Below are 21,768 nucleotides of genomic sequence, written 5' to 3'. Positions count from 1 at the left end.
AGGTAAGAGTCGGGGCTGAGGAGAAAAGCTAAGAATGCTAAGAGACTTGTCAAAGAATGCTAAGAGACTTGTCAGAGAGTAAAGGGGCATCGCTGGTACCTGTCAGAACAGAAGATTGACAGCCACCCCTTTAGATCCAAGGTCACAATGAAATGAAGAGTTCAGAATCAGATTTCAACTGGGTAGCAGCAGGACTCTGAATAAGAAAGACTCTATAGACTCTGGTTGAGAATGGTTCTTGTAGGAACCCCATTGAGTGCCCCCAAAAGTCACCTCCCCCTTCCATTTGTATCTCCAGATTGAACTGCCATGTATCCCTGGATCAGAAAGCTCGAGGAATGATCCAGACACATCTGAACATCCACCTTGACGCCATATGCCCTCAACTTGCCAAACTCAGAACAGGCCAGATTTGACACCAACCCTCTCTTTTCACCTGCCATGATGCAATTTTCCCCAAGCCAAGGGGGATTCTTGTCACCCAAGAAGCTCCAATCCAGAAACAGCTTTTCCAAAACTTACTTCCCCCAAAGCTCCCTCAGACTACAAAACTGGGAGAACATCCTTCTCTTTCTTAAATTGGTGACTTCCTTCCCCCTCAGGGGAACTATGCAATGGCCTATACTCCAAAGGACTTTCCTGGGGGGTCTAGGACATGGGATTGAAAAATGTTGGTATGAAAGAGCAAGAGGAGAAGAGAGAAACAGGTAGGAACCGGAGTGTGTGGGCTTTGCCTGCAGGAGCCCTGGGTGCCATCCCTGACATTGCATGATCTCCTAAGCATTGTCAGGAATAACCCCTGAGCACTGAGCCAGGAGTAGTCTCCAAGAACCACCAAAACTAAGAAAGAGAGGGAAAACTATCCAATGCCATGCAGCTAGCAAATGGGTCTTAGGTGCCTTCAGTACTGAAGGCTGTCTTCATGGGGTTGCAGAATCATGCAATCCATGATGTACAATAGACTGTCTAGAGTTTGACCAGTCCTGAACTCTGTGGGTACTCACTCCACTGACAATGCTCCTTTGGCACAAAATAATTCACTAAGCACAAGTGGGACATCCCACTAAAGTAGTGGTACTCAAACCTAGCTACATATAGAGATTAGCAGGACAATAATTTGGTAGGGGTTGGGAGGCAGGCATTGGGCCACACCTGGTGGTGCCCAGCAGTTATTTTTGGCTCTGGTATTTATGAGTGTCCCTTATTGGTCTTCCAGAGGCAGACTATGTCATGCTACAGATTGAATCGGGCTTAGCTGCATGCAGAGCAGGCTTCTATCTCTCTGGTCCCAAGACTTTAATTTAGTCCCGGACACCAATCCCTATAAGAGATCCAGGTCTGTGGAATTTTAGAATGTATACATATTGTTATTATTTATTTATTTATTTAGTTCTTTGGGGCTATACCTGGTTGTGTTTAAGGTTTATTCCTGGCTCTGTGCTAGAAATTTCTTAGCTAGCAGGCTCAGGGGATCTTATGGGATGCCAGGGATCAAAACAAGATTGACAAGCTCCCTACCTACTATACTATTGTGCAGGCACCCTATTATATTTAAACTTTTATTTATTTGCAGAGGTGGGACTTCCCACAAGTGCCTGGCAATGTTCACCTTAGTTATGCGATTCTGATGATTTCTGTGCTTTGCCCAGTGAGCTGGTGCTTCTCAGGCCCATGGTGCTGAGGGCTACCAGGGCCATCCCAGCAGTGTTCAGGTTGCCATGCAGTGCAGGGGATAGAAATCGGGCATTGTGTATGCCAACCCAGGATGTACCCGAGTTCGATCCCCGGCATCCCACATGGTCCCCCAAGCCTGCCAGGAGCGATTTCTGAGCACAGAGCCAGGAGTAACCCCTTCCTTTCTTACCATGTCCTTAAAGCCTCCCAGGACTGCAGCAGTGATGATGCCCAGGAACAGACCGACAATGTTGAGAATGGTGGCAGACCAGAGCAGGTGGTAAAGGTGGATGATGTCCTGGCAGCTGCTGACATCGATGTATTCATAGTAGCCACCAGTGATCTCCACACGGCTGCAAAGGGAGAAGGAAGTGTAGTTAGGCTCCAGAGAGCAGACCTGTCCTCTAGGACTCTAGCTACCATAGCAGCTAGGCAAAGACAAGTGACCAGTATGGTGGGGATAAGGAATCTAGCATAAGGGACATATGTCATAGGCCTGAATGCACTTGGTGAGAAATACATTATAATATTTTAAAATGCGATTTCTCATTATAAAACAAAAGACTGATTTGTGGGGCCAGAGAGATGGTACAGCAGTAGGGTGTTTGGCTTGTACTCGGCTGACCTGGGAGGAACCTGGTTCAATTCCCAGCATCTCATGTGGTCTCTCGAGTCTGCCAAGAGCGATTTCTGAGCACAGGCCAGGAGTAACCCAAGTGCCACCGGGTGTGGCCCAAAAACCAATCAATCAATAAATAAAGTTTTTTTTAAAAAAGGACTGACTTGTCCAAGAAACACTTGTTCCCATCACTTATATTAACCCCAGAGTGCTTAATGATACTTCCTATGTATCAGTAAGGTACAATGCTAAGTATTTTATTTGTTAATTCTAGGCAGTCAACTATATTAGCTACTAGCCACACATGGCTATTTAGATCTAAATTAAATTCCAGTAAAGGGATCAGGAGACAGTGCAGTTGTAAGGTTAGGTTCATCTCTCATATCAAATTGCCCCCAGCTTTCCACCAGTCTCCCCATGGCAATCTGAAAGCCTTGCCAGAATGGCCCAGGTCATCACAGCTCCCAGGGCCCCAAGCACTACTATATCCTCTCACACTGAATCACCAGTTCAATTGGCTGAGGAGTAGTGCTCTGGGGACCCCTGCGAACCACTTTGAAGACCCCAAAAGTAAAAATATTATTTTTAAACTTTTCTTGTTTAGTGGCTATATCTAGTGGTGCTCAGGACTTACTCTTTTTTTTTAATTAATGAACCTTTATTTTAAAAATTAATGAACCTTTAGGGCTTACTCTTGGTTCTGCATTCAAGACTCACTCCTTGGGGGCCGGAGAGATAGCATGGAGGTAAGGCATTTGCCTTGCATGCAGAAGGGCGGTGGTTCGAATCCCGGCATCCCATAAGGTCCCCTGAGCCTGCCAGGAGCGATTTATAAACATAGAGCCAGGAGTAACCCTTAAGCGCTGCCAGGTGTGACTCAAAAACCAAAAAAAAAAAAAAAAAAAAAAAAAAAAAAGGACTCACTCACTCCTGAGTGAGGGGCTTGAAGAACCATATGGAATGCTGGGGATTGATTGAACTGAATAGGCCTCATGCAAGACAAATGCCCTACCCACTACACTATGGTATATTATGGTCCAAGAGTATTTTTAAAATTGAATTTAAAATTAAAAACCAGTTTTTCAGTTTTACCAGCCACATTGTAAGTGCTAACAGTGACATGTTGAAGGGCCACACTAGTGACTAATATTTCTATCACTGTAGAACATTCTAGTAGACCAGACTGCAAACCACACTGGTCCATGAGGTAAGAACTATCACCATTTCCTTTTTACAGTGAAGAAAACTGAAGTCCAGAAAGATGAGGAACTTGCCTAAGTCCCAAGTGGAAGAGACTGCATTTAGGCTTCAGAGATTTTGGTTACTTCCTCTCTTCAAACAAAACAAGACATCAAGTAGGCAAACACAGAGTCCCAATTAAGAACCAAATCTGAGTTGCTTCCCAAAGCCCGAATATTCCCAAAGCCCTGACTATTTCCTCTAGATGCCCATCCCAGGTACAAGGTGTTGACTTAATAAGAAAGTGTTTGTCTTATATATGTAAGGCCCTGGATTCTATAAACAGCACGACACAAAAATAAAAAACAAAGATACTGCATCCCACAACCACTCCAGAAGGAGAGAGCATGATATTTCTTTTAACACACACACACACACACACACACACACACACACACACACACACTCACACATTATCATGTGAGAAGACAATGAGGAAGTAGCCATCTGTAAGCCAGGAAGAAAGCCCTCATCAGTACCTATGATTTTAGGCTTTCAGCCTCTATAACTATTTAAAAATAAATGGCTGTCATTGAAGTTACCTTTTTTACTTGTGTGTTTTGTGCCATATCCAGTGGTGCTCAGGGGTTACTCTTGGCTCTGAGCTCAGAAATTGCTCTTGGCAGGTTTGGGGGACCATATGGGATGCCATGCCAGGGATCAAACCCGGGTCTGTAGGGCAAACGCCCTACTGCTGTGCTATCACTATGGTTCTTGAAGCTACCCTTTCTATGGCATTTTGTTATAGCAGTTCAAGCTGACTAGTACATCATCTTTCTCTAACTCCTCTGTAGCTCTCATTCTTTACATATGTGTTTACTTCACAAGTATCCATATCCCCACTTTGAAGTGAGCTCCACGAGAGCATGGACTTATTTCATTTGGTTCACTGCTGCACTTGCTATATAGTTGATACTAGACAAATAACTGTTGAATTCACGACTTTACACTTCCTATCCTCTTGGATGTGGCAAACTAGTTATCAACTTAGACACACGTTCAAAACTACAAAAATTTCAAGCTTTGTAATTCTTAAAGTCTTATCACAATGCTTTGGCATCAGGAAGGGTATTACATGTGACTCCACTGCTGATTTTTTAAAAAATAAAACTTATAGTTTAATCTTATAGTTTAATCCAGAAAAGACTCAGGAGGGATTAATCACACAAGATGATTTTGTAAACTTTACAAAGGGATTTTGTTGAGGTTTCTGTAAAATCAGAATTTGAAATCAATATAGTCATAGAAAATAATTGTCTGTGTTTATGTATATGTGCGCTTTTTGCATGTTTCAGCATCTTATTGTGTGTGCTTGTGGGTGTTTCTCTGTATATGAAGATCTATCTTTGAGAAAGAGTTGGTGAAACATGAAGATTCCTACATCCTGCCCATCCTACAGAATCTGGCAGAATCTCTTGGGAATGAGACACATAAATCTATGTTACTGAGTTCAGTGGTGTTTGAGATACACTAATTTTTTTTTTATTTTTGGGTCACAGCTGGCGGTGCTTGGGTTACTCCTGGCTCTGGGCTCAGAAATTGCCCCTGGCAGGCATGGGGAACCATATGGGATGCCGGGATTCTAACCACTGTCCTTCCTGAATCAGCTGCTTGCAGGGTAAATGCCCTACCACTGTGCTATCTCTCTGGCCCCAAGATACACTAATTTTTTAAATTACTATTACAGAGGACACACTTAGTACTTTTCAGGGTTCTATTTATTGGTTCAAATTAAGCCCAGTCTTTCACACAAACAAGGCATATATTCTACAGCTTGAGCCATATCCCTGATGGACAGGGGAGAGGGGTCCTTTTGCGAAAGCTGCAGGTTGCAAGAGGATTCTCTAGCTCTCTTTGCCCAATCTTTTACACCCTATCCTTCTTGTCTGTGTGGATTATTATTTGCTACAAATAAATATTACCAAGGTCTCCCCCCGAAAGGGGACAAGGGGATGGGAAGTAATTTCTCATTCTGGGGTCTGTTCTTGGATTCACAAATACCCAACAAAGGATTTAACAGCGAAGATAATTTACACGGTAGTACCGATGTAGCATCAGGATCCAGCAGGGCTGTACCTAGTGGTAGTCAGGGAATCCTATGATGCTGAGAATGAATCAGGATCAAATGCCTGCAAGGCATGCACTTTAACCCTGTACTATCTCTTCAGTCCCCAAAGCTTTAAATAGTAAATTTCCATAGTGAAATTTTAAAAGTGCATCAATCAAAATCTGGATGGAATTCTAGTATCTTCAGGGATATATATGAAGAAATAGTCCACAAAATGTCATTCATTGTCTCCTGTTAGTTGATTCTCTAACTCAGCCCTGGAGCTGGGGCAGTGGGGATACTTATTGCCCCTAAAAGGCACAGCTCTAAAATACTGAAAAATGCCCTAAAATACTGATAAATGCCCCAAACCTTAGAGCATAAGTACCGTATTTTCCGGTGTACAAGACGACTTTTGAAACAAAAAAAGTCAACCGAAAATCGGGGGTCCCGAAAAATGTTTCAATATGCCGCTAAATGAAAATTGTTTGAATATTGCCACAAAACGAATTTTCCAACTTGATCCTGCACCAATCACTGCAAGGCTGCTCGGACCGCCTCTCTGACTCAGCCAATCCAAGCAGGCTTTTGATGCATGCAAATTAGACAATGTTCTGGACCCAAATTTACACTGTAAAAAGCCTGCTCAGATTGGCCAGAGTCAGAGAGGAAGTCTATTACAGTAGAACCTTTGAACCTTTGCTTGTTGCGATTGGCTCACTGTGGTACATACAGTTGCAGCACTGGAACGTTCTGTCTGATACAGCGAATATAGGCCTAAACCTATGTTTTAACTGCAAAATTAGGGGGTCGTCTTATACGCCGGCAAATACGTTAAGTGTGAGTTTCTGGAGGAGGGATACAGGAGAGGTTGAGACCCAGTTTCTGACTTTCCCAGATAATCTTTGCCTGTTCTTGATACAGGGATTGCAGAATGGCTGTGCACACAGTTAGAGAGCACTTTTGAATCATGGCTTTGTCATGTACTGTCATGTACTGTCTGAACCTTAGCAACTTTCTGTACCTCTGTGAGCCTGGGAGATTTTCTGAGGAAATATATGAAGCCAATTCCTCTACACATAAGTGGCCCCATCAAAACATGGGGCTTCCCCCCACAAAAGTCAGAATCTGATAATCTGATTCAAAATTTTTGTGTCTTATTCATTTTGTTCATTTCTTTGTTTTGAAACCCACTGAATGATGTTCAGGGATTAGTTCTGGTTCTTCACTCAGCAATCATTTCTGGCAGGATCAGAGAACCATATGAAATGCCATGTCTCAAACCTGTGTTGGCTGCAAACAAGGCAATGCCCCATCCACTGTCTTATCACTCCAGTTTTGTGTCTTATTCCTAGAAGACTTCTATAAAAGGAGCAGACTTCAACTGAGGTCGCTTAAAAACATTTGAACATGGAACAGAGAGATGGTACAAAGAATTGAGTACATGCTTTGCATCCTGGAGGTCCAGGGTTGAGCTCTGGCATTGCATGATTCCAGAGCATCAGCAGGAGTAACCCCTGAACACAGAGCTAGAAGTTGCTCCTGATTTATACATGAAACCAAATTATTGACACCATTGCTAATCACTATCCTCAAATAAAAAATAAGAATAAAAAAAAAAGAAGTTGCTCCTGAGTAATGCTGAGTATGAACCAACCCCTCTCCCCCAAATTTATTTAATTATTTTAATGAATATGTATTTTGTTTCAGTTCAGACATATTCGGCAGCCATTAAAATAATTTTAAAAATTAAAGCAGGGGCTGGAGCAATAATACAAAAGGTAGGGCATTTGATTTGCACATGGGCAACAAGGATTGGATACCCGGCATCCCATATGGCCTATCAAGCACCACCAAGAGTGATTTCTGAGTGCAGAGCCAGGGGTAACACTTGAGCATCACTAGGTGTGGGTCCCATTCTCCTCAAATTAAATAAAAATAAAACCAACAGAAGGGGGCAAAGGGCTGACTTGATTTCAATCCCTAGCAGTCCCATCTGATTCCTTGAACACTACCAGTTGTAATCCCTGAGGGAGAAACTAGAAATAAGCTTGGAGCACAGCTATGTGTGGTCCACAAATAAAAAATCATTAAACAACACTAAAAATATTAAATTAAATCAAAAGGCAAAATAGGGGCCGGAGAGATAGCACAGTGGTAAGGCATTAGCTTTGCCCATGGCCAGTCCGAGACAGACCTAGGTTCGATTCCTAGCATCCCATATGGTCCCCCGAGTCTGCCAGGAGCGATTTCTGGGAGCAGAGCCAGTACTAACCCCTGAGCGTGGGCAAGTGTGGCCCAAAATCCAAAAAAGGGGGCAAAATAACGTTAATTGTAGGAGTCTGGAGAGATAGTACAATGCTTGCCTTGCATGAGGCTGACCCAGTGCTGTTTGAGCCTCAGAAACCCATATGGTCCCTTGAGCACTGCCAGGAGTAAGTCTTGAGTACTGCTGGGTTTGGCCCCCGTACTAGAAGTAAATGTTAATACTTTATATCTGAGTCAGGTTTAATAAATGAATATGGTTTGCCTCAGTTGGAAATAGACTGTTATATTTGGTTTGATCTCTGGACAGAGCCACCTCTGAAATTCAAACCTTGCCCTTCCTACCCTCAAGTTTCCAAGCCAGACACTGCCACCAGCAGATTAAGCTATCTAACATATCTTAAAAGGGAAACTATTAAATTAAAAATCTCAACAACAGAATGGGAGAAACTTTTCACCTAATACTCACCAGATAAGGGGCAAATATCTAAGATATACAAGGTACTTACAGAACTTTACATGAAAAAAAATCTAACCCCATCAAAAATGGCAAGAAGAAATGAACAAGTACTTAAAGAAGAAATACAAATGGCCAAAATAGACATGAAAAATGCTCCATATCATTAATCATCAGGGAAATGCAAATAAAAACAACAATGAGGTACTACCTCATGCCACAGAAACTGGCACACATCACAAAGAATAATAACAATCAGTGCTGGTGGGGATGTGGGGAGAAAGGAACTCTCATTCACTGCTGGTGGCAATGCTGTCTAGTCCAGCCTTTATGAAAAATAATATGGAGAGTCCTCAAAAATCTGGAAATTGAGCTCCCATATGATCTAGCCATACCACTCCTAGGGATATACCCTAGAAACACAAAAATACAATACAAACCAAAAAAAAAAAAAAAAAAAGGGCCCGGAGAGATAGCACAGCGGTGTTTGCCTTGCAAGCTTCCGATCCAGGACCTAAGGTGGTTGGTTCGAATCCCGGTGTCCCATATGGTCCCCCGTGCCTGCCAGGAACTATTTCTGAGCAGACAGCCAGGAGTAACCCCTGAGCATCGCCGGGTGTGGCCCAAAAACCAAAAAAAAAAAAAAAAAAAAAAAAACCAAAAAAAAACAATACAAAATTATCTTCTGTGCACCTATATATTTACAAAAGCCAGAATCTGGAACCAACCCAAATGCCTGACAACTCTGCCCTTTTGCATACCCCTACAAAAGATCATATTTCTCTTTAACTTCCTTAACCCCTATCATCATTATTCCTCATTTACCCTTTCTAACTTAAGTACTGTAGAGTCCTAATCATAACAGACCTAAGTGGTGCCCTGGAGTTAACACCCACCCAACTATTCCAAAAGGCATAAAAAGGACACTTATGTCTTCTCAACATTTTATGGGTGTTTTCTTAGACGGCTATAACTTTTGCTGAATATTTTCTTATACAGTGACGACCCCCCACCTTTTTTTTATCTTATCTTTGTGAACTGCTCAATATGGAATTTGGTGTGAAAGAGTCCCTCAGTTTAATGCTTATGTTTGAACCAAGTCATGGGTATTGTTGGACGTGTTCTTACGCCCCCATATATATGATAACGCCACGTGGCTTTATTTTTTGTTTGCTTAGGCACACTAAAACGGGAAAATACTATACATACCAATAAATTCTTATCTAATAGAGATGGGAACACACAAATCTTGTAGTGCAATGGAACCTTACACCCTGAACATTGACATAAAGACCTGGCACAGGCCTCAGAAGAATGGGCATTCTCCATTCACCCCGATCTAGAGAAGACATCTACAAAACATCCAAGGTTGTCTATAACATCACCTGGAGGCATTCCTCTACCAGGGAAAACCCTACAGCTGCTCTGACATTGATCTACTCAAAAGAGACTTCCCTTAACACTGAGAAGACTTAACAAGAACAATGACCTGCTTACTGGACAGGGGTTGCTGTATTGCCCCTTAATTGTGAGGTGAAACTAGAGGATACTCCACACCAGCCTGACTTCAATGTAGGATGTGCAGATTCCAGGATCTTTAATACAGAAACCTGATGCCAACAATAGGACTGCATGAAAAATAAAACTGTATTGGCACTACAGACAATGACTTGGATTGAATAGACAATGACTTGGATTGAATAAACTAGTTTGCCTGGAGCCTAGAGTTGGTCTTATGCCAGGAAACTTCAGGGGTAGTGGTCTCCTTGTATTTAGACCAAGGCTATTCCTTTCTATGATCCCCATATTTTGGTGGGCCTATGCAAATAATATTTGCCACTCTAACACCATTTTTACTGTGTCCGTTTGACTAACCCTTAAAAAAAACCTCTTAAACTTTTGATGTTAACTTAAACTAATATGTATGTGCATGAATATATAAAAATACTATGCCTTCAAAGTTAAGGAGTCACATAAATCTCATGGCTTTAGGTTGCTTTGTGTACTGCTAAGAAATGTTATAATGTCCTACAATCTGGGGACTTGTGGACAAAGTAATTGTACATGGGTTCTGCTTTATTTTTCTTAATGATTTTTTTACTGTAAGTTCAATATTTAGGCGTCAGCAAGGGGATTTCTTCTGAGAACTCTGTTTATGGGCGATTGTTCTTTCACTGTAACTTTACCTTGTCCTCTTTGCATCATTGGTCTCATAATTAAAAATAAAAAAATTAAAAAAAAGAAATTGTAGTACAGGGCTGGAGAGATAGCATGGAGTTAAGGCGTTTGCCTTGCATGCAGAAGGACGGTGGTTTGAATCCCAGCATCCCATATGGTCCCCCATACCTGCCAGGGGCTATTTCTTAGCACAAAGCCAGGAGTAATCCCTGAGTGCTGTGGGGTGTGACCCAAAAACCAAAAAAAAAAAAAAAAAAAAGAAAAAGACAAAAAAGAAATTGTAGTACATAGACATAATGGAATACTATGCAGCCATCAGGAGAGATGAAGTCATGAAATTTTCCTATACACGGATGGACATAGAGACTATTATGCAGATTGAAATAAGTCAGAAGGAAGATAAAGACACAGAATAGTCTCACTCATCTATGGGGTTTAAGAAAAATAAAAGACATTATTGTAATAATACACAGAGACAATTGACATGAGGGCTGGGAGGAACAACCCACGTTATGAAGCTTACCACAAAGAGACAAAGAGTGGTGAGTTAAGTTAGAGAAATAACTACACTGACAAATATCATGGCAATGGTCGTGAGAGAAATAGAATGCCTGTCTAGAATACAGGCAGGTGGTGGTGGAGGAGGGAAATGGGGGGCACTTGTGGTGGGAATGTTGCACTGGTGAAGGGGGGGTGTCCTTTTTTATAACTGAAATCCAACTACAAACATGTTTGTAATCATGGTACTTAAATAAAGATATAATTGAGCTGGAACAATAGCACAGCAGTAGGGCATTTGCCTTGCATGCGGCCTACCCAGGACAGGCCTGGGTTTGATACCTGATATCCTATATGGTCCTCCGAGCCTGCCAGGTAAAACCCTTGAGCACAGCTGAGTTTATAGCCCCAAAACCAAAAAATAAAAAATGAAGATATAATTAAAAAAATAAAAAATATATTTCTACAGCTCCAAATACTTTTTGTCTGCACTCATTTGACTTCAAAATGGAGTTTGTGGGGGGCCGGAGAGATAGCATGGAGGTAAGGCGTTTGCCTTTCATGCAGAAGGTCATTGGTTTTACTCCAGGCATCCCATATCGTCAACTGAGCCTGCCAGGAACGATTTCTGAGCGTGGAGCCAGGAGTGACCCCTGAGTGCTGCCGGGTGTGACCCAAACCCCCCCCCAAAATAAAGGAGTTGTGGGAGCCAGAGAGATAGCATGGGGGTAGGGTGTTTGCCTTGCATGCAGAAGGACGGTGGTTCGACTGGGTCGAACAAAAAATGGAGTTTGTGTATTTCAGCTAGGCTGGGAGCCTCAGACATGTCAACTTGACTCTTCTGGTATTTATTCCAACTTTTGGCTCAGAATCCCCCTGCTGCCTAGTAGTTACATCCTCTGTTCTCTGCCTGTCCTACCCCCTCCTCCTTGCTCAGGTTTTCGACATTCACCTGCGTAGGGCCATGTTTGAGGATTACAGTACCACACATTAGCTTTTCCCCTAACTCCCATCCCCACAGCCTCAGACACTCTGTTCCTCTTAGTCGGGAGCTTTGCCTACATTAACAATTCAGTGATTCATTTTATCCAGTTCTGGTTGAGAGCCTAGTCCATTGCTGAACTACAGCCGAAGCCCAAGTCACCTCTTGAGGGCAAAGGTTAACTCTGACACTCCTTTTCTGTCATCCTCACAGGGGTAGAGATACTCCAGGTCTTCACTAAATACTCAGTGAATGAATACCTGAGGTTGAAAACAGATTATACTAATCCAGTTATTGATCAACAGAGACCTTTAGCCTTCTAAATGTGCAGGGTGTACCTAGAGAGACAGATAACCTCTCTGTGTTTCAGTCTCCATGTTAACCAGGAGTCAACACTATTCACCCCTATGCTTTTCAATAGGGGCCTAGCACCATTGGCCAGGGGTAATGGAAACTGGGCCAAAGAGAAATACTAGACCTGGATAACTGTCATTATCCCAAAGCAAAATAAAGACAGTCTCCCTCATTGTGTTCTCCCCCCAAGTCTTACTTTGTTTAAGGTTATAGATCAAACAAGAGTTTACATCAGGGGATCAATCTGGGAAAAGATATTTTTGTTCATCCTGGCAACCTCTGGTCTACAAGTCACCCTTTCTTTCCTATCCTTTCCCTATAAAACACCTTTCGTGTGACCTTCAGATGAGGCAACTACTTTGAGGACATGTACCCTACATCTTTCAACCTGACAGCTGATTGCCAATAAAACTTTCTTGGGGTTGGAGAGCCTGAACAGCAGGGAAGGCATTTGTCATGTAAACAGCCAACTTGGATTCCATCACCAGGAGTGGGAACCTAAGCACAGAGCCAGGGGGGTGTTTGGGTCACACCAGAGGTGATACTCAGGAGTTACTCCTGGCTATGTACTCATAAATTGCTCCTGGCTTGGGGGGCCATACGGGACGCTGGGGGATCAAACCATCCTAGTTCAGATGCATGCAGGGCAAATGCCCTAATCGCTGCACCACTGCTCCGGGTCCCTCTCTCTGCTTGTCTTAAAGGGACCTGAATTCTCTCTCCAATCTGCTCTAGCAAACTGAGTTTCCATAGGGCAAAATGTTATTTTCTCAATATTCCTGCTTTGGCAACAATCTCTGGCACCTAGGGGGAACCCAGTAATAGCTTTTCATCAAAAGGCTACATGAAGGTAAGAAAACTCTTCTTTCCCTTAATTGCCAGCTGAAGCAGTTCATTAACTCTCCACTTCCCTTCATTTCCTTTAAGGTTGCATGCTAAAAAAAAAACAATGATATTGACTTGGAAGAAAACAACAACACAGTGATATTGACTTGACCTCGGGAGCACACAGGACAGCACTCCAAAAGGCAGCTTTTAGGGGGTTGTTTCCTAACAAAACTACCTTCCTGCATAAGGATACAAGTTTGCTATTAAATCATGGGAGCCCTTTAGGGGGGACAGAGGAAACTTTCCGAAGCACTATACAAATGCCTGCCTGATGTTTTTGTTCCCAATCCCCCCTCCTTCTTGGCCTCCTTTCAAGGAAATGGACTGGAAAAGCTGGCAATTTATTAAAGTCTCCACACCTCAAAAGCTGGTGGTCAGCTATATTTAGGCCTAGAGTTTAGGTTGCTTGGGTGCTCCCTGCCAGGAACCTGCCTCAATCAAGGAAGAAGTCTTCCCTTGATTGGCAGCTAAAGGCCTGTGTCCTTGCTTGATTGAAAGTGGGCCGCTTTCCTGATGAAAAACTCAGCATGCCTTTTTTTTTGGGGGGGGGGGGGCACATCTGGTGACACTCAGGGGTTACTCCTGGCTATGCGCTCCTGGCTTGGGGAACATATGGGATGATGGGGGAATCAAACCGAGGTCTGTCCTAGGTCAACACATGCAAGGCAAATGCCCTACCTCTGTGCCATCGCTCCAGCCCCTCAGCATGCCTTTTGCAAGAGGCTTTACCCTTGGAATCTTAGACATAGATTTGGAAAAGGGCCCGGGCTGATGCCCAGAGGGTGGCCTCCTGGCATCAGGTAGAAAGCCTGGTCCAGGCTGGAAAATCCTTAGGGAGAGAGCTCCTAATGTCCTTTCTTAGTAGCTTAGTCCAGTTCTTTGAATCCTTGGTTAGACTATGATATGGTACAGAGGCTAGGATTTGGTTTAGATCCCTGGCACCAAATGGCCTCCCAAGTATCCTTGTACAGCCCTGGAGACCTGCCAGGATGGCCCTGTTGAACCCCATCCTACAGAGCTTAAACTCCCTTACATCCCCTGGCCCTCACATTAAACTTCCAGCCTTGTTGACCAGGAGACATTGGGAGGGGGGTTTGTGACACTCCTCCCTGCCTTAAAAATTGTTTCCCTGATTATCTGGGACTCCTTGATGCACTGAAACAAATGGCACTCCCTTTTCATCAATCTTTTGTTCCCAGAGACAAAGATAACAACACTAGGAGGCGGGCCCAAATTTCCTGTCACCCCATCAAAAAACCTCCACCAACAGCCTCCATGCCTTCTTCCTAGCATAAAAACAGCCCAACTCCCCTACTAAACTCCAAAAAGAAAATGATGGCTGCATGTTTTTCCAGGCAGTCCAGTTCAGGCTTGGAAAACTCTGGGACCTTCTCAGAACCGGTGGGGTAGCTAGCTTTTTATTCTAGACACGACAGCCCAGTGACAAACCCTCTGACAAAAACCAGCCCAGCACCACAGCTGAAACTTATCAAACTGCCAAGCCACCAAATTTGTTCCAGATCTACAGATCTGGGCCACGTGGCTGCAAGCAGCCACACTACACTTCAAAATGTCCTAATAGTGTCAGCTCAGTAGGATCACAGCAAACCTGATGGGAAAGTGACAGAGAGGACCACTAAGTTCAGTGACCCTAAAGGGGAACACAGAAAACTCAGCTAGCACAAATCTTCAGACAATGACTTCAGTAACACCATGAAGAAATAGCACAATTCTTTCAAATTGACTCTGGTTGATCTAAGTTTTGATAATTTCCTTTGCCTTGGTGTCTTTTTTTTTGGTTTTTGGGCCACACACGGTGGTGCTCAGGGGTTACTCCTGGCTGTCGGCTCAGAAATAGCTCCTGGCAGGCACAGGGGACCATATGGAACACTGGGATTCGAACCAACCACCTTTGGTCCTGGATCGGCTGCTTGCAAGGCAAACACCCGCTGTGCTATCTCTCCGGGCCCTGCCTTGGTGTCTTAAGGAACATTCTGTGAAGCAAATTTTGTTTGTACTTGCAAGAGGGCAGGCTATGGTGGTGAATAAGAGATAAGTACACTGATGGAGGGAAGTTCATACTGGTCATAGGACTGGTGTTTGAACATTTAATGTCTGAAACAACTGTATTTAGAACAACAGCATCAATCATGGTGTTATCAGAAATAAAATAATAAAAAGACAGGGGTCCAAGAGATAGCACAGCGATAGGGCGTTTGCACACAGCCAACACAGGACAAATGGTGGTTCAAATCCTGGCATCCCATATGGTCTCTTGTGCCTGCCAGGAGTGATTTCTGAGTGCAGAGCCAGGAGTAACCCTTGAGCGCCAAAGGATGTGGCCCCAAACCCCCAAAAATAATAAATTTAGAGCCGGAGAGATAGCATGGAGGCAAGGCATTTGCCTTGCATGCAAAAGGACGGTGGTTCAAACCCCGGCATCCCATATGGTACCTCCCCATGCCTGCCAGGAGATTTCTGAACACACAGAGCCAGGAGTAATCTCTGAGCACTGCCGAGTGTGACCCCCCCAAAAAAAGGACAAAAACAAAAACAAAAATAATAAATTTGAAAAAGACAAAGGCAAGTTCATTGCCTTAGGAAGCCCAGCGTTTAACACTCCTCATCAGATTCCTTTAGACCCTTGAAGATAGTACTAGCAGCACCAGCGGCACCCTTTAACAAGGCACAGGGAAGTCAAGTTCGTTATTATGGCTTTCAGGTGAACAGGAAGAGAAACTGACCTTGTGTCTCTGCACTTGGAAAACAACACTGCATTTATGTAGCACAATCAAGTTCAGGTTTTGCATGCAGGAGGCCATTCTTAGTTTTGGACACAAAGGCTTTCCCTGCCCCCCTCTCCTCCCCAGCACTATCACCACTACATTCAGCCTTTGTTCCTCCAGCATGGCTAGACCCTGAAACTCATGTGGTGTGGCCCTAACCCCACCCTTGAAATCTCTATTCACCCTAGGGGCTCCACTAAATGGAATTTAAAGTGGAATTTACTGGAAAATACAAGATTGCAGACCTTTCCCAGAAACATGACCTAAAGGTCAGAGAAAGGTATGTCTAAGGAAGCAACATGGATTTCCCAAGTGCCTCCTGTCTCTTGAAATCTAGCCCCCCTTTCTGGATAACTACTCCCCCCAGCTTATCCACAGGAGGGGATGGACAGACCAGGGCAGCAGGCCACGGAAGGCAGGAGGTCAAGAGACAGAGCAGGGAGGGAATTGGGGAGGCACCAGGCATAGGGAGCCAAAGGACACCAATCCCCTATTTTTTTCGATACCTTTGATCATTTTTGGACAGGCAGGCTCAAGAAGGACAATGCTAGTTCCCAAGTACTGCTGCTAAGGAGGGAAGTTCTTTACAGGGGTTATGACAACATGAATAATTGAACCTCTCAGATAACCCCAAACCTCATTTAAGGGTTCCTGTTTTCTCTTCATCAGCCGCCAAATCTTTGAACAAAACGAGCCCCCATGCTGAGTATTGGCACAGAAGGTAAAGGGGCTGGTGTGGTCTCGCCCCCTTCTCCCTGCTCCAGTCTGACAGCTCAGCTCATAGTTTTCCAAAGACCAAGATGAGGGCATGTGAGGGAGGGGGGCCTATCACCCAAACTCCTAGATTTATCTCTTTGCTTGACAACTTTGAGCATTTAGGTCTGGTCAAAGCCTGCTCCTGGAGGACAGAATTGAGCAAATCCCTGAGCCCCCTGCCCATGCAGGGTACTCTCTGCCTCACCTGCTCAGGTTATTCTTTTGCTTTTGAAATTGCTCTTGAAAGTATTCTTTGTGGGGGCCCAAGAGATAGCACAGTGGTAGGGGTTTGCCTTGCATGTGGCCAACCCAGGATAGACCCAAGTTCGATTTCATCATCCCATATGGTTCCCTGTGCCTGCCAGGAGCGATTTCTGAGTGCAGAGCCAGGAGTAACCCCTAAGCGCCACCGGGTGTGACCTCCCAAAACAACAACAACAAAGTATTCTTTGTGGGTCCGGAGAGTATGTGCCTGACTCAGGTTTGATCCTGGATATCCTATATGGTCCACCTGAGCATCTTCAGGTGTTTCCCCAAAACAAAACAAAATAAAAGTCTTTGGGAAAAGATTTATCTCGGCTCTAGCCTATTGGTATGAACTTTTATTTTACTTTGTTTATTTTTGGTTTAGGGCAACACCTGGTGGTGCTCAGGGCTCACTCTTAGTGAGACCACAGTGCTGGGGATGGAACTGGGACTGATCATGGGCAAGGGAAATGCCTTAAAGCCTGGTACTATCTCTGCAACTTCTGAGCTGAATTCTTGGCAGGCATCTGCTAGTTGCCTTTGTTCTCATACCACTCAAATCCATGTTAAATAGCTCTCAACTGCTTGCAGGGTCGAGTCCAAGGTCATTCTTATGGCTACTGAACCCTATGTGAATGGGTCCCCCACTCCCTATCTTCTTGTGCTCCCTTCCACCCCCCATCTCCGCAGCTGCTAGACATACCCTCCCCACCTCCACTCCTTTGGGGTTATCTCCTAACTCCCACACCCTTTTCTCCTTTTTATTCTGTCTGGTTTGGGGGCTATGCCTGGCAATGTTCAAGAGATACTCCAGTGTATTGAGGGGACTATGCAGTGCCAGGAATAGGACCCAGGCCTCTCTCATGCAAAGCAAGTGTATCTCCCAGTTTCTTCCCTCCTTGACTGCTGGCCCCAGCACTAACTTCAGTCTTTTATTGGGGGGGCACACCTGTGATGCTCAGAACTTACTCTTGACTGCACTCAGGAATCACTCCCAGTGGTGCTCAGTAAACCCTATGTGGTGCCAGGGATCAAATCTGGGTTGGTTGCATGCAATGCAAGTGCCATATACACTATACTATCTCTTCAGTCACCCGGTTTTTAGTCTTTTGAGTCATCAGGATCCCCAAAACATTCACATACCCCCACTCTTTTTTAAACGTATTATTAACTTTTGGGCCACATCCAGCAATGCTTAGGGGTTACTCCTTTTTCTTTACTCAGAAATCACTACTAGCAGCCTTATGGTCCCCCATGGTGAATGCAGGTCATTTGTGTACAAGACAACTCTACCCGTTGTTCTTTCACTCCAGCCTAGTCCCACTCTTCTTATTCTACTGTATAATCCATTCTTCACATATCTGCCTTCTCAGTGTGGGAGCTCCTCATCGGCTGTCTTTATATTCTTAGCACTGAAATATCTTTTTTAAGAAACTGTATTTTAGCAGCAAGAAGGCCAGAGTGGTTGTAGCAAAGTTAGTATGTGTATTTCTGTGCTTAGATTCCTAAAATAGTCTTTCCTTGGGTTCCACATGGATTGGCCTCTCACGTCATTCAAGTGTTGACACAAATATTACCTTCTCTGAGAAATCTTTCCAGATCACTCGAACACAGCACATACCTTCCTCCACCTTGTCCCTTAACTATTGGCCTCTCCTGCTTAGTGTATTCCCTCAGATCTTCCATCAACACTTGGTCTATAATATATTCGTGGGTTTGTTGTCTTCCCTGAAAAACTCAAGCTGCTAGGGGCTTTGACATTGTTTTCCATTGGTATTTCCAATGTCTGGAACTGAGCCTGAAACAGAACAAGTGTTCAATATCTAGGTGTGGAATGTGGCTAAACTGGATCCGAGACAGAAGTGGCTTCCCATCCACCCTTAATGTTTTCAAGTTCTGTGTGATCTGGGGTCTCACTATCTGTTTCTTCTGAGTCTCCCTCCTCCACATGTGGACAAAGAGGACAAGAATGCTACTAGCTAAAATAGACCAAAGAGAAATACAGCCAGTGGGGCACTTTTCTTGTATGTGACTGATCTGGGTTCAATTCCTAGCACCCCATATGGTTCACTGAGCACTGCCAGGAATTATTCCTGTGCACAGACCCAGTAGTATCAATTGAAAATCATCAGGTATGGCCCCCAAACCAAAAAAAAAGCTACAGGTGGAAAAAATACAGTGGGTGGGTAGGACACTTACCTGATATGCAGCTGACCTGGGGTGTGATCCCCGTCACCTTATAGGGTCCCCTAACCCCTACCAGGAGTGATCTCTGAGTGAAAAGCCAAGAGTAATTTCTAAACACTGCCAGGCGTGACCCATCCCACTCCCAATTCCCCCCCTCCAAAAAGAACAGAAGAATGTTACCTACATCATAGGTAAAGGAGCAATTTAAGCAGACCTATCCTCTTAGTGTGAAGCTTGGCACAAAGATGGCAGGTGTGCTTGCCAGCTTAGCCAGCAGTGTTTCCCACCTCTCTGAGCCCAGTGAGTGGCCTCCATGATTGAATCATGAATGAAGTGAGAGAGGCTCTGTCCTTACCTCCCGCAGTTGTAGAGATCACAGCAGAAGCAGGTGTTGCCCCGGATGCGAGGTGTGCAGAATTCACGGCTGAGATGAGGGCATTTCACCTGGGGGCACACAACAGACAGGAGATGAGCAGGCCTGGACAAGCAGGGAGGCTGGACCCTCTGGGACTGGCTGTGTGAGTTCATGAGTGAGATGGTGAGGGTGGCTGTGAAATGAACACATCAATGCATGTGGGAAGTCTGCTGAACTGGTCCCTGAAGCCATCTCTAGGGGGAGCTTAATTCCAGCCAGCCTTCAACACTCCATCCCTGAAGGATAGAGATAGAGAGAGGGCAAGATGAATGGAAGGTGCAATGGGAGACTAGATGGATGAGAGGAAACGAAGCTAACGGGGGAAGGCAGGGGCAGCAGGGCACAAGAGGCTAGGAAGGCAGGAGGACCAAGAGGGGAGGAAAGCAGGAAGGCCATGACATGCACACGGAAGTACAATAGTACCTCTCTAGCTGCCTGTGTAAGGTTCCTCATAACCCTCGCAGAAGGAGAATTTTTGGTTGAGGAACTTATGACCTTATATAGGAAAAATAGGGTTAGGGGGACCAGGGTTACAAGTGAACCTAGGGCAGTCATTATTTACATTTGACAATTCCCCAAGATAATACAAGAAACAGCACCGTGACATCAAGAGAAAACCAATGACATTTCACACATCTTGAATATTTGACATTCATTTCCATTTAACCATCTCACCTAATTTTCCAGGCTCTCTTCATGTCCCCTTCCCCAACACATGCAAGGTTTTGTGTTTTGTTTCTTTTTTTTTTGTGGGAGGGCACAGTTGGTGATTCTCAGGGCTTACTCCTGGTTGGACTCAGGGGACCTTAATAAGATGCAGGAGATTGAACCTGGGCTCAGCCCAGCGTGCTACCTGCTTAGTATCTCTCAGCACCCAGTCTGTCAGTTTGTTTTGCTCCATGACAGAGAAGCTATGTGTCAACCAGGTATTTTTGTTCCATAGGAAGTTCCTTTGTAACATGTGTGCTGCCTGATGTGCTGTTGGAACATACATACAAACTTTGACTTCTCCTCTCTCATCAGAGAACAGTTCAACACCTGGGAAATATGTGATTGAGGAAAGGGAAAGGGAGGGAGAGACAGAGAGGAGCAAAAGGCTGAGAAAGCCAGAATAGAATAAATTATCTCCATGCCTTGGACAAAGACCTTGGCTCTGAATTCCTAGACAATGATTCCCCAAAACCTTAAGATGAGGATTTGTTCCTCATTTTGTTCTTTCTTCGTTTTATGTGTAGGTACTAGGAGATGGACTTTGGGAGAACAGCCTGGGATGGAATTCATTGTTCTGAAATCCACTTGTTTGCAACCCAAACATTCTTCCCTGTTTTCCTATCTTACAATGTTCTGGTAGGTGAGAGAGGGAGAGAGAGAGAGGGAGAGAGAGGGAAAGAGAGAGGGAAAGAGAGAGACTAGAGAGAGGGAGACGGTGAGAGAAGGCTAGAGAGAGGGAAAGGGAGAGAGAGTGAGAGAGAAAGAAAGAGAGTGAATACAGGGCGGGAAGGTGTTTGCCTCGCATGCAATCTACCCCAGTTCCATTATCAGCACCACCTAGGAACCCTCAAGTACCTTTAGGGACTCACTCCTGGGCATAAAGCCAGGCATAGTCCCTGAGCCCTATGGAATGTGGCTTCAATTCCAACCCACCTACAGATCCCCTTTAGTGGCCTTCAGATAAAATGGTTTCTTAGAGGACACTATCTTCCAGCTTGCAAGTATGGAAAATAAAGGACCCTTGCTTGGCTTCAGTCCAAAGGCCCTGCCTACCAGGTATGGTACATATAATAGTTTTTCCTGAAATTGGATGAGGTATCCACTATTTTCATCCATCTACTTCCCCTTTCTCCCTATCACAAATTTATCTTTTTTCCTAACTTTTCTGGGGGAGCTTTGAAGGTATCTTTCCAATTGAGAATCAATTGGCAAGTGTGAACCAGAGCGGTGCCATTACACAGTTCAGGCCTGAACATATGAAAACCAAACAGAGACCAGGATTACCAATATCCGGAACAAGATTAGGAAAATTACCCCGGGGGTGTCTGGGAAGGTAAGGACTAGATAACAACAAACAATAAGCAAACAGGGCTTGTAAACAAGGTGCATGGTTTATATGTGCCTTGAATACATGGGATAAAATGTATAAATTGTGTGCCTTCCTGAGGCTGGGGCTCCCAGTCTCT

At 44.3% G+C, this 21,768-nt stretch overlaps 1 protein-coding gene across 2 annotated transcripts in view; it reads right to left on the bottom strand.

The window, feature by feature from the left end:
• TMEM255A (transmembrane protein 255A) overlaps positions 1-21,768 on the bottom strand; it is an 85,399-nt gene that overhangs the window by 26,071 nt on the left and 37,560 nt on the right. Inside the window, exons 6-8 of one of the 2 annotated variants that reach the window (XM_049767602.1) lie at positions 20,015-20,086; positions 19,532-19,620; positions 1,865-2,027 (exon numbers count right to left, since the gene is read on the bottom strand). In XM_049767602.1, coding sequence (XP_049623559.1) covers positions 1,865-2,027; positions 19,532-19,620; positions 20,015-20,086 — 324 coding nt within the window. The remainder of the gene's footprint in view (positions 1-1,864; positions 2,028-19,531; positions 19,621-20,014; positions 20,087-21,768) is intronic. The other variant, XM_049767603.1, reaches the window with a different exon arrangement.

This window comes from Suncus etruscus, chromosome X (assembly GCF_024139225.1).
Source record: "Suncus etruscus isolate mSunEtr1 chromosome X, mSunEtr1.pri.cur, whole genome shotgun sequence".
NCBI lineage: Eukaryota > Metazoa > Chordata > Mammalia > Eulipotyphla > Soricidae > Suncus > Suncus etruscus.
The sequence above is the reverse complement of the archived record's forward strand: the minus strand, read 5'-3'. Positions and strand labels throughout refer to the sequence as shown.